Source organism: Montipora foliosa, chromosome 13 (genome assembly GCF_036669935.1).
Source record: "Montipora foliosa isolate CH-2021 chromosome 13, ASM3666993v2, whole genome shotgun sequence".
Classification (NCBI taxonomy): domain Eukaryota; kingdom Metazoa; phylum Cnidaria; class Anthozoa; order Scleractinia; family Acroporidae; genus Montipora; species Montipora foliosa.
Window position 1 is genome coordinate 32500457 of NC_090881.1, and position 10682 is coordinate 32511138.

The 10682-nt window shown below is 39.4% G+C and overlaps 2 protein-coding genes across 4 annotated transcripts in view; one reads left to right on the forward strand and one right to left on the reverse strand.

The window, feature by feature from the left end:
• The window catches only part of LOC137982087 (uncharacterized), a 6533-nt gene extending 3693 nt beyond the window's left edge, over nucleotides 1-2840 (forward strand). Inside the window, exons 3-5 of the mRNA XM_068829134.1 lie at nucleotides 1301-1388; nucleotides 1856-2011; nucleotides 2275-2840. Coding sequence (XP_068685235.1) covers nucleotides 1301-1388; nucleotides 1856-2011; nucleotides 2275-2831 — 801 coding nt within the window. The 3' untranslated portion in view covers nucleotides 2832-2840. The remainder of the gene's footprint in view (nucleotides 1-1300; nucleotides 1389-1855; nucleotides 2012-2274) is intronic.
• Nucleotides 2841-4993: 2153 nt separating this feature from the next.
• LOC137982085 (uncharacterized) lies at nucleotides 4994-10074 on the reverse strand. 3 transcript variants are annotated; one of them, XM_068829132.1, is made up of 8 exons: nucleotides 9914-10074; nucleotides 9032-9197; nucleotides 7697-7864; nucleotides 7130-7207; nucleotides 6793-6864; nucleotides 6283-6354; nucleotides 5920-6003; nucleotides 4994-5735 (listed from the first exon to the last, which is right to left on the reverse strand). In XM_068829132.1, the coding sequence occupies exons 1-8, from the start codon at nucleotides 9977-9979 to the stop codon at nucleotides 5005-5007; spliced, it is 1437 nt and encodes a 478-aa protein (XP_068685233.1). In that variant the 5' UTR covers nucleotides 9980-10074; the 3' UTR covers nucleotides 4994-5004. The 3 variants fall into 3 exon arrangements, with proteins under 3 accessions (XP_068685233.1, XP_068685232.1, XP_068685234.1); XM_068829131.1 differs by having other exon boundaries at nucleotides 5920-6006; nucleotides 9914-10073; XM_068829133.1 differs by lacking the exon at nucleotides 7697-7864 and having other exon boundaries at nucleotides 5920-6006.
• Between the last annotated feature and the right edge of the window lie 608 nt (nucleotides 10075-10682).

Here is a 10682-nt window from a genome sequence, read left to right on the forward strand (position 1 = left end):
TTGGGACTGAAATATGGGGCCTGCATGGCATGCATAAGAAACCGCTTGTAATCTCCCGAGGCATGAGAAGGCTAGTGGACCATCTCCCTAAAAAAAAACTTAAAGTGGCCTCAATGAATGGTTCACCCACATCAACGATTACTGCTAGTTCGCTGAAGCTAAAGGCTCACAACCTTAATTGGATGATAGGATCGGACGGGAAGTCGACCAGTTAACGTGAAATCTGGGGAGGGACATTTTCCCTTTCATCATTATCTAAAAATCTTCGTACGTCACCGAACTGTTGTACGGGTGTTGTACCACCAACGAGCCTCGGAGGAACTCTTCGGCTTACGTCCGGTCACTTCATGTCACCACGTAAGCCTCGCTTTGTGCTGTGCGAAAATTAGTGAATCCACAGATTGCCAAACTCACTAAGATTGGGGATAAACGAAGCGATTGCTGACATTGAGTAGAGTGTGAGAAAAACAAATGACTTTGAATGTCTTGGGGATATGAGCTGGATGCGCTTTAGTGCAGCTTGGTTTACGCTGGCGCCGTCTCTCGAGGCAGCTATCAATGGCTAAATTTATATTGGAGATGAATAACTCGTCTGTGACGAATTATTCGTCTACGCGACGGATATTTCGTCAAAAATTCAAGTTCGTCTAAGTATAAATTCGGTGTTTAGACGAATTATGGACCAAAATAGGTCTTAGCTGATTCGTCTATTCACACGTCTTACAGACGTGCTGACAGACGAATCAATCGTATTCCAGCTTCAGAAACTGTGTCTACCATCTGTAAACGGTATTTTCTCTCTCCTCAACTGGAAACGTGCTGTCCTTGTTTTGTGTATTTTCTTTTCTTAAGCGCCTCTTCTAATAGCTTTTATTAGTTTGTTCTCACTACTTCGAATTTTGAAATTTCTCCTTGCCTGAGACGTACTTTCTGAATGCAACGTGATTTTTGAGTATGCCAAAATTTATGCTACTACAATCGACAAAAACCCATCTGAAAACTTTTTTCACAAAGTAAGCCACCTTGTCCCAAAGGGTACTGCAGAGTCTTCATATAATAGCGCCTGTCTTTTACATATTCGCACCTTGACGCCCGACACTGGGCATGTTCGTCTCTCTGGCTACATTTTCAATTTTCAATTGAGCCATTTGTTTTACTGATAAACGGCTTGGCCATTTCAAACAAGGCAAAGTCTCTCTCCTGAATGAACTACTCAGGAAGACATTTCTAATGGCAGAAGTTGCCAATTGTTAAGTCTTCCAATAAAAAGACTAAAATTGCATTGTTGTCGAAAAAACAGATCTCCTGTGTCGACTTAGCGGACACTCAAAGTAGACAAACACAGAGCGGGCATTGTCATCCGGGATACTCAGGAAAGCATTGTACTGGTGAGAAGATAAGTATAAGTGCACTGGTAACCATGGCAACTAAGCGATTCAACCACTCGTTCCTTGTACACCTGCATTGTAGGTTGTTTTGTTGGTATTGCCATATGTATAAAACTTACAGCTGCCGTATTTTGAGCCGCATAAACACCTCTCTTCAACGGAAGCCACTTATTCAATAATCAACCTCCACCTCCTAAGCGAACGTTAGGAAAAGGAGAGAGCGAAGCATTGAGTGACCATTGTACATGTAAGCTTCGGAATCCCAAGCTGAATCTGAATGAATGCATAAGCACTCGAAAAACTGAGGGCCTTTTGCGTTGTATCGATTATGTCCCAGTCGCAGTTATCTAGAAGATTTTGATCAGTTTTAGCCTTCTTAAAGCATAAACTTTACAACAAGAACTTAAGCTTATTGTTAATTGTAACTTATCATCATCAAGTATCATTATTTTTTTTTATCGTTTCGCTTAAAGTTGCGAAAGGCTCGCATCCTGGCGAGCCTGGTTTGTCCTGTAAGGATATCAAGAAAACCACCAATGCGAGGAAAAATGGGGAGTACTGGATTGATCCCAAGGGCACAGGACACCCATTCAAAGTGTACTGTGACATGACAACTGAAGGAGGTGAGTCCTGCAAAATTTCGAGTTTGATGGAACTTGAAGTCATTAACACGAGTCTCTCTGTAGCTAACAGTTAACGTTAATTTCGTCACCGCGAATGGAATAAAGCTCCCCCGGTAAGCGCCTACGAATGAAAACCCGAGTGTTTTAAACAAAGGCCTAGTCCAGAACAAAGTTATTCCATTTAAATTGTCTTCACTCTAGAACAAAGTAAAGCTTAGCCGCTCTGTTTATAGTTAAGATTGGACTGTTTATGTCATCTACAGGAGGCTGGCTTTTGGTTTTGAACGTCGTAACCGGTTCATCTCCTCCCAGTCAGCTATCTGTTGTGACGTCATATCGTGGAATAAGTGATTACCATAGCAACAAGATGGTGATCACAAAAAGCGCGATGAAGGAAATGTACGGTGACATGAAATTTGATCAACTACGATTCCACTGCAGCAAACGACAGGGGCGCACGTTCCACGTTGTCACGGCCGCTAACAGCTCTGGGAATGCTGTAGTCCAGTACTTTAGGGGTCAGACGGATATTAGGCCAGGTTCATGTGGCTCGTTTGAAAAAATGGCTGATGACAACTCCTTCATGGCAGGCAATTGTACGCAATGGCATTCAGAAAAGTGGTCGATCGATTTGAATAGTTTTGGCCAGTATGGATGGAGCGACGAGGAGAGATTATACAATCACGCTGCCTGGGTGTATGGATTGTACCACTGGACACTTTTGGACAGACCTTTTACGGGTCAAAACAACCGGTTTGAATGCGATGATTTTCTGAAAGAAGTGTCTCATGGTGATTTTTGGAAAGTCTTTATTCGTTAGGAAAACTACAGCGCGCGTTCTGTCCTTGTAGCTTTAACGCTTTCTCCTTTGATTTAAGGAACAACTCGCTTGTACAAGTGTTTAAAAACTGGAGTTAGTTCTAAGTAGCTTTATAACAATTGGATCAGTCATTTTACACTTAAACAGTTCCCTGTAGAGCTTCCCACAGGACAACCAGTTGGCATATGCCATGGCGGAAACCAAATTGTGGTGCTCGTTTCAAATTCGTGAAGCATTTTTCACTGTCAGCATCATATTAATTTTCTTAAATGATGGTTGATTTGCTTCGACTTGAGCCTTATTTTCATTTGCGCAATATATCCGGTCCGCACACGTGTTGTAGCTCAGCTAACTAATGCTCGTCTTTCAGACCTTCTGTAGTAGTCAGTTCAATCCTCGCCGGGTCGATAATGGTCGGTCATCTTTTGAATTAGTCAGTCATTCAGTTTTTCACACAAATAAGCCAACTTTATTTTATCTCTGTTGGAAACGTCATTTAATCCGCATACTAATACAAGTAGTAAGCCTTGTTATAAAGTTGCCATAATCTCCACTACAGCTGTACTTATTAAGTGACAAAATAATTTGGGACAACGACATGCCACACATCATGTCGTGTGCATACGCCAAAAGTAGTAAAATTTACATTCCTTATTGTTGCGACCCCCTGTTCCAAGTGTTCTTTCTGGGATCCCACTAATACGTTCTCTGTACTGTTGTAATTTACATAAAATAAATCGTGAAAAAAGTAACCACAGTTTGTAAATTGAGTGTCGTAAAGCCAAAGTAATTCTGACAAATCGCATCTGTCTTACTGCGCAATAAACCAATCAGAATGTGAAAGAATAACACGTGACTTGTTCAAAGCGCGAGAAAGCCGGTGCATGCAGAACGTGACTGGTTTTTGTTTTCCCATTGGCGAAAAAAGTGGCACGATATTTTTAAGCCAATCACAAAGTGATAGTCGCTTTGCAACCCTCAATTGAAAAACTGCTCTATCCTTTCATTTACATTTCCGTAAACCACCCTAATACTTTTCCAAGTTAATAGGATATGCACACTTGCTTAATCCAGTAAAGTATTGCATGACGAGAAAAGCGAGAGAAACTACGTCATTAATTAATTAATTAATTAAAATCTAATACTCTTGTTGTAGAAACTGACAGGACTCGAAAATAAAGCCAAAAAAAGGCCATAAAATATTTTACAGTTTAAATATACAGGTACTTACAAATTTTTCTTCTTATTTAAACGATTACTTTATACTTTGTGAAAACTTTTGTAAAATATCTTCATTGCGAAAACTTGTAACTTTTTAGTGCTCTTTAACCTTTTCAAGATATTAAGTATAAGTAATAAAATGGTGACGAGAGAAATTAGGGAATAATTTCACGCGCGTTTTGTCTAAAAACGCAAGTGAAAGTATTTCCTAATAGACCGTATTCGTATTCTCAGTATTGGGTTGAAACTAGCTTGCAATGGAGGCTAATGCGGGGGAATATATTAAAACGTATTTGCATTTGAAAAGATTTCCCGTCATCAGCCTCCATTGCAAGCTAGTTCCAGTCCAATACTGAGAATACGAATATGGCCTATTTCACGAGTATACCATTTGATTAGCTATTTATATCATGGGTGACAAATAACGTCCATTAGACGCTGTTTTGGTACTGTAAGAAACGTTTCCATGGCAACATTATAATTCACACGCGAAGTTATAAATTAACGCTGAAATTTCACGCCAAAATTAAGGAGTAATTTGTCACCCATGTTATTAATTAGCAGAGTAACTTACTCTTTAACCTAATTTTGCTCGGCAAACTCTACACAAACGACAATTTTGTATACACAGTATACAGTTCAAAAAGAAGGGAGAAACATATTTATATACAACATTTTCATATACAAAATGACCAAAGAGCGGTTTCGCGGAAAGGTGAAGGAACTTTGAACCAATAAAAACCAAACCTGGGAACACGTATTTGATCTTTACCAGAAGCACAAAAAGAGCTCAAGGTGAATCAATTAATTAATTAATTAATTACTAAATGAAATTTAGTATTAGAGTTGCATTTTTTTGTTTGTTAGTTTTTCGGGGTTTTCTCTGTCTCAACTCTCGAAAAACCGCTCTCGGTCTGCAAAAACTGATTGTTGATGCTTGATACAAGCCAACTTACAACACTTCATAGAAGTTACTCTTTTGGTCAGATTCAACAAGCATGGTGAAATCTAACGGGGGAGGGGTGATACTGAGGGACTCTTGCGAATTTGTAACGTCTGGTCCACCTACGGGACGGGAAGCCATAGGTTCACCAACGAGACAGTTGCTATTTGGTAACCAGTCTCCTACATCAAGAAACGGTAACCACAGTCCCTGCACAGGGACAGGAAGCTCCTCCGGATTATTGCAAACAGAAAAATCGTCAACAGTTTGGGGGACAGGGACGTTGACAGAGATGGGAAAAGGTAGCACCTTTGTAGTGGAAGACACAGAAAAACTATCCACCTCGTCGGACACATTCAACTCGTTCACTGGATCTGGAGCAGACGACCTGCTCTCCGGACTGGAAACGGGCGATGCATGTCCCATATTGGACACAGGGGACCCACGCACTGGATCGTAACCTATTATTTCGGAAATGTCCCACGTAAATTCATAGGTGTTTTCTTTACCAGCTACCTTTCTCAACATTGACTTGTCGTAATAGTACCGCAGGCTGCGAGAAAGCTTGTCAAAGTTCATGGCCGGCTTCTTTTTTAATTCTCCCCACAGCTTGGCTAACTTCTCTGGTTGCAAGATTTTAAATCCGTATCTCTCGTCTCTGGTCCATTCAACTAGTCCTGACTCTTCGGACGAGACCAGTAATTGTAGTATTAGCTGCCATAATTGCATTGGCCCTTTTCCTAGAAGATAAAATAAAAGCAAATCGCTTAGTGTTTGGTTTGGCTTTAACAGATTTGGAAGACTTTGCAGAATCTTGGTATAGTTTGTTGTTTTTGTTGATAGTATCTATGTGCTAAAAGACCTTTTTTGGTGTCCACGAGGTGGGAGTTACCGAATGCAGAAGAATTCTCTATTTTAACCTACCTTCATACAGAACCCTCGGCTTCGGTCCGCGATTTCTTTTCTTTTTTGGAGGGGGGCCAGGATCTGCTTCGTCTATGTCAGCAGCTTCTGAAAGAAAGAAGTAGTTTTAAGTCAAGACTTAAATAGGATTCAGTTTTGAATTGTTACTCGTGGTGATTGTCTTAAAGGTGCCCAGATTTTTGTTAGCTACTCGCATCAAAAGAAATTGCCACGCCTTTTCGGCTCACGCCAGGAGAGCCAAGCAACAATTTCCTCATTCATTGTCTATACAGTTTGAACGGAGGTGTCATGACTCTCAAAAGCGAGACATAAGGAACCAATTTTAAGAAAGCTAGAAATGAGAATTTGATGATATCAACTCACCTCTACTATTTGCAACCCTTTTGTTATGTGGATACCGAACTGATAGTCTGCTCGTTTGCCTGTTAAAGGGTTCTGCAGGAAGAAAAAAAAAGAGCGCATTTTATTATTTTAAACTGAGTAGTAATGGCCACTCTTTTTTGAGGAACGTTTCGAGACAAATTTACGATTCCCAACTGACAGAAGGAAGGTATGTTGAACACTGACATATGCATCTAGCAATAAAGACTGATTTGAACTGTACAAAAGACCTTTCTATTTTAAGTTCGACGCCCAAACCGCTCGAAACTAATATGCCTGCACTAGTACATGGTTTTGTAAAGCTTTCTTTTTACAAAAAGGTATTCGATGGAGAGAGATCTGCCTCTAGCTAAACAGGCACCATCCATTCAAAGACTTCCGAACTCCCTTGCGTTCCTGTACTGATCCATCGTTTGCCACCCCTCAGCCTTAAAGCCAATCTGGAGCTTGACATTGAGCTAACTATGACCATATTTTCGTACAATTACTAACCTGGAAAAGCCATTTTCTTGTCTTTCGTAGCTGTACACGAGTTTGGACATTTGGTAATGTTTTCCCAGGTTTCTGGAATACACAACGAAACATTCGTTTCATGAGCTTTTGTTCTATCAGGTTTACCTCTTTCTGGCTCATCTCGCATGTTATTTGAAAGGAAAACATGTCTTGTCACGCAGTGTTGATGTGGAGAAGCGATTGGCTAGTATTACGACAACAAAGTTTCACCAGTGGACTGTAGAACAATAGCTAGACTGCTACCAAAGGATTCTGCTTCGAAGATGTATTAAAGTGATATCTTAAAATTAACGCTACTTGACTACTTAGTATGTACCTTGATCAACACCATGGCATGCTCTCTGGTCACGTGTTGCTACTGGAGTTGCATGGTGTAGTACACTTCTGGGATCTTCTGCAATTGGTAGAAAGAAACATGTCAGTTGCTGCGGAAACTGCTGACCATTTGCATGATGAAATTACAATCTCCTTTTATACAATTGCGAGAATACCACCATTGAACAATTCACTCCTCGTGTATGAAAAATATATGTGAATACATCCTAACAATTTAGCTTGATTGGAATCAAAATATTTCGACTGAACTGCTCAGCCTTCATCGGTCTGTTTGAATAGGAGTGGTTACACAGCACTCAAATAAACATCAAAGTGATTTTCATCAATTTGGATGCTTAAAATAAATTATGTGATTTATTTTATTTTGAATTATCTAGTTCAGTGATTGGTAGAAATTCTCTCAGGCGCCGCTAAAATTGAATTAACTGTAATATCTTGCATTTATTTTACTGCCAGCGCTTCGTATCAGCGGTGTCCATTTGAATTCGCTAAAGTGGTTGAACAAGACTACAAAACGTTCTGTTTCACGTTTAGATGATAGACTTACCAAACGCATAATCTTGAAAAGGGGGTCTACAAATCGCCTCCTGGCTGTATTGCAGGGGAGGGGAGGGTGGTGAGGAACTATAAGCAGAATCAACTGATGCCGGCGACAGCGCAGCCTCGTCCATCAGGCCTGCGGACAGCAGAATGGCAGCTGCCAAGTCTGTTTCATCTATGGAAATGCAGATGAAATGCAATTTAATTAGTTCCCAGGGCCCCTTTTCTTCCCGAACGACTCGGATCACTTGAAGGAAAACTTTGAACATGACCAAACCACACAGCCTACGAAAACAAACGTGTTTATTAAACGAGAGTCAAAATACTTGTGCCTTCGCATTTCACATTGTGATTAATTTGTAGACCTGTTTATGTATTTACTCGCGTCACACATCTTTACTATATCTTTCAGAACCCTTATCAATTTTTTGTGTTCGGAAATCGAGCTATTTCTTGCTTGGTTTAAACAGCTAAAACTGACTTTCCAGATTGGCCTTTTTCAGGTAGTTGAAACTGGGTGAATGATAACCCACGGGGAATAACTTCTTTCATAAGCTAATGCTAATTAATAAATTCTCAATCGGTCGCATTGCGATTCTAACGTTCTAATTGGCTCCCAAAATCTCGATTTTTCGGTGCTCATATACACGTACAATAAGATCACGTCAAGCGCTTGCGAAGATGAAAAATTTGGGCCAATCAGTTGAAAGCTAGAGGACAAAATAACAGAACTATGACGCATACTAAAACAATTCAGGAATTAATTAAAAGCCTTAGGACTTCCTTGTTATTTTTAGAACGCTTTCAATAATTGTTCGCATTTTCTACGAATAAGTGATTTCAAATGGCATTGCGCAACAGTCTATCGTACGACTCCCTTAGACTGCGGTTTGATGACTCGTGGATACTCGAAATAAATTGGAGTGCTCAGAACTTGCGGTTTTATGCAAAAACCGGTCCTGCTTCACTGCTAGAACTCAAATTGTCAAAATGGAGCATTCTCGCAATTAACGTAAAACAGATTGTAATGTTAACTGTGGTACCCCTTCCACTTAAAAGACTTTTCTCCATAGGGAGATACACTTAAATTGAATGTCAGAAGAGGTCATATCTGACAAAAAAATAGTAAAGCGACCTTGTGAACACATCGTAGCGAAAGAGTAAAATTATACAGATAAATACTTAGCATACATCCAAATGATTGCACTTGACGAAATAACATAATTATTCAAACTCATCCCCGTTTTAAATAAATAATAATAACGGATCTTGCGCTTTGGAAGTCGAGCCTTAGTGCTTTCTCAGCAAGTGTACATGAATATTTTAATATATATTTTTTTACCTGTTTTTGAATTTCTTGAAAGGCCGTGTTCCGTAGTTATGGCCTGAGATTGCATCCCCGTGGTCTGTGGCTGCATTTGATTCAGTTTTGTGTGAAGTGAATCGCACAGCCGCTTTCGTTCATGATACTCCTCGAGACACACTTTGTCCTCTAAATAGTCTTGGATCTAAACACGACATTGAGACAAAATTAGAAAGTTATTTGAGTTGCATTTATGTTAAAAATGAAAATATTCTGGGAGGATGGTTTCGGGTACTTTTCCCACTTTTTGAATACCCTGGACGCTCCTTTACGGAATGAAATGCAAAAATTGAGTTAATTTACGTCCTGTTTTAAAAGAAAATAATTGTCGACCACTATCATTAGTAGATCAGTGATGTCAACAATAAGTCGATCGTGACTCGATTAAGACGGTTTTTGAAATGTCTGTACAATTTTCAGGAATAAAATTAAGATATTCCGTGTCGGCAGACTAAAATAGAACCTGACGGAATATTTAATAGTCCGCGGTAAAAACCCCGATCACAGTTTGCCTATGTATCCTAAGACATTTCTTCATTTTTAGCAAATTAATTAGAAGCCAGAAACTTAAATACAATCGTGCAATAATTCATATCATTGTCTCTAATAGTCAAATTGCAACTGAACCGAACTGAACTCGTTAAAACTCGCTTTTGCTAATTATATCTCGATGCAAATTCTGTAAAAGCTTGGTATCCTTGAGTCGCTCCAAATTTCTGATTTTAAACTGTCTGCTTCATTCTGTCCGCCCCCGAGATTCCGTAAAGGCGGCAGTGTACCCACCCATTTCAATAAGAGCATGTTCGATAGCTTTAGAATCCCTCTTAGTGAAATATATTTTTCGACTCAAAATTCACTTACGTTAGCACGGGCCAATTTCTCCGTGTTCCTTTGAGCAGGTGAAAAATCCATGTTTGATTCGGACATCAACTTATGCTCAATAGTCTTCTATAATTCCTTATCACTTGAGTACGGACTAAACCTATCTCCAACCTTGCTCTATCCTTTTCGTTCTGCAGAGTTTCGCAACCTTCGCGTGATTTTATATGCCTTGTTTACCAAATGACGTCAATTGTTGACGTCAAGCACGCAAAGATGTCAAGAAGGCTCACGAGGGCGCAAGACATGCAAGTTACTCATTTCAGTTTCGCTTATTTCAGGTCAGATGACTGAAAATAATCAGTTCTTCGATAAAGTTCAGCTGGCAAACAACGTAACGATGTTTACTGTTAACAAACGTTAATGTCAAATTTATTTTGATATTCAAATTTATCAAACCGCTGAAGAAAAGAAGTCATTCTTGCATTAAACATTTGTAACAATTGGTGACGTCACACGAATTATTGCTACAAGTTAAAAAATTGCTTAGTAATAATGTATATCTATGTATATGTCATTTTTTTTCTTCAAAGATTCTTCGATTATCTGAACATCGCTACATTTTGAAGAGTCTGTGCTCACGTTTTTTTAATATTTTCATAGATTCTCAATATGAGCGTTACTTTGTTTATAAAGATTATAAATGATTTCCCTTTTAATGTTTTCAAGTGTTAAAAGATGTCAACGCTTCTTCTTAAGTGCCTTTTTTCGTTGACGCTGTCGTTGAGTAACGGAAAATAACGAAGTTCAG

Coding starts and splice junctions, on each gene's coding strand:
- LOC137982085 (XM_068829131.1), bottom strand. CDS start 9,979: ATGTCCGAATCAAACATGGATTTTTCACCTGCTCAAAGGAACACGGAG. Junction 6,355..6,792: donor CAAGAAAATGGCTTTTCCAG/GTTAGTAATTGT, acceptor TTCTTCCTGCAG/AACCCTTTAACAGGCAAACG. Junction 5,736..5,919: donor GCCGAGGGTTCTGTATGAAG/GTAGGTTAAAAT, acceptor TTTATCTTCTAG/GAAAAGGGCCAATGCAATTA.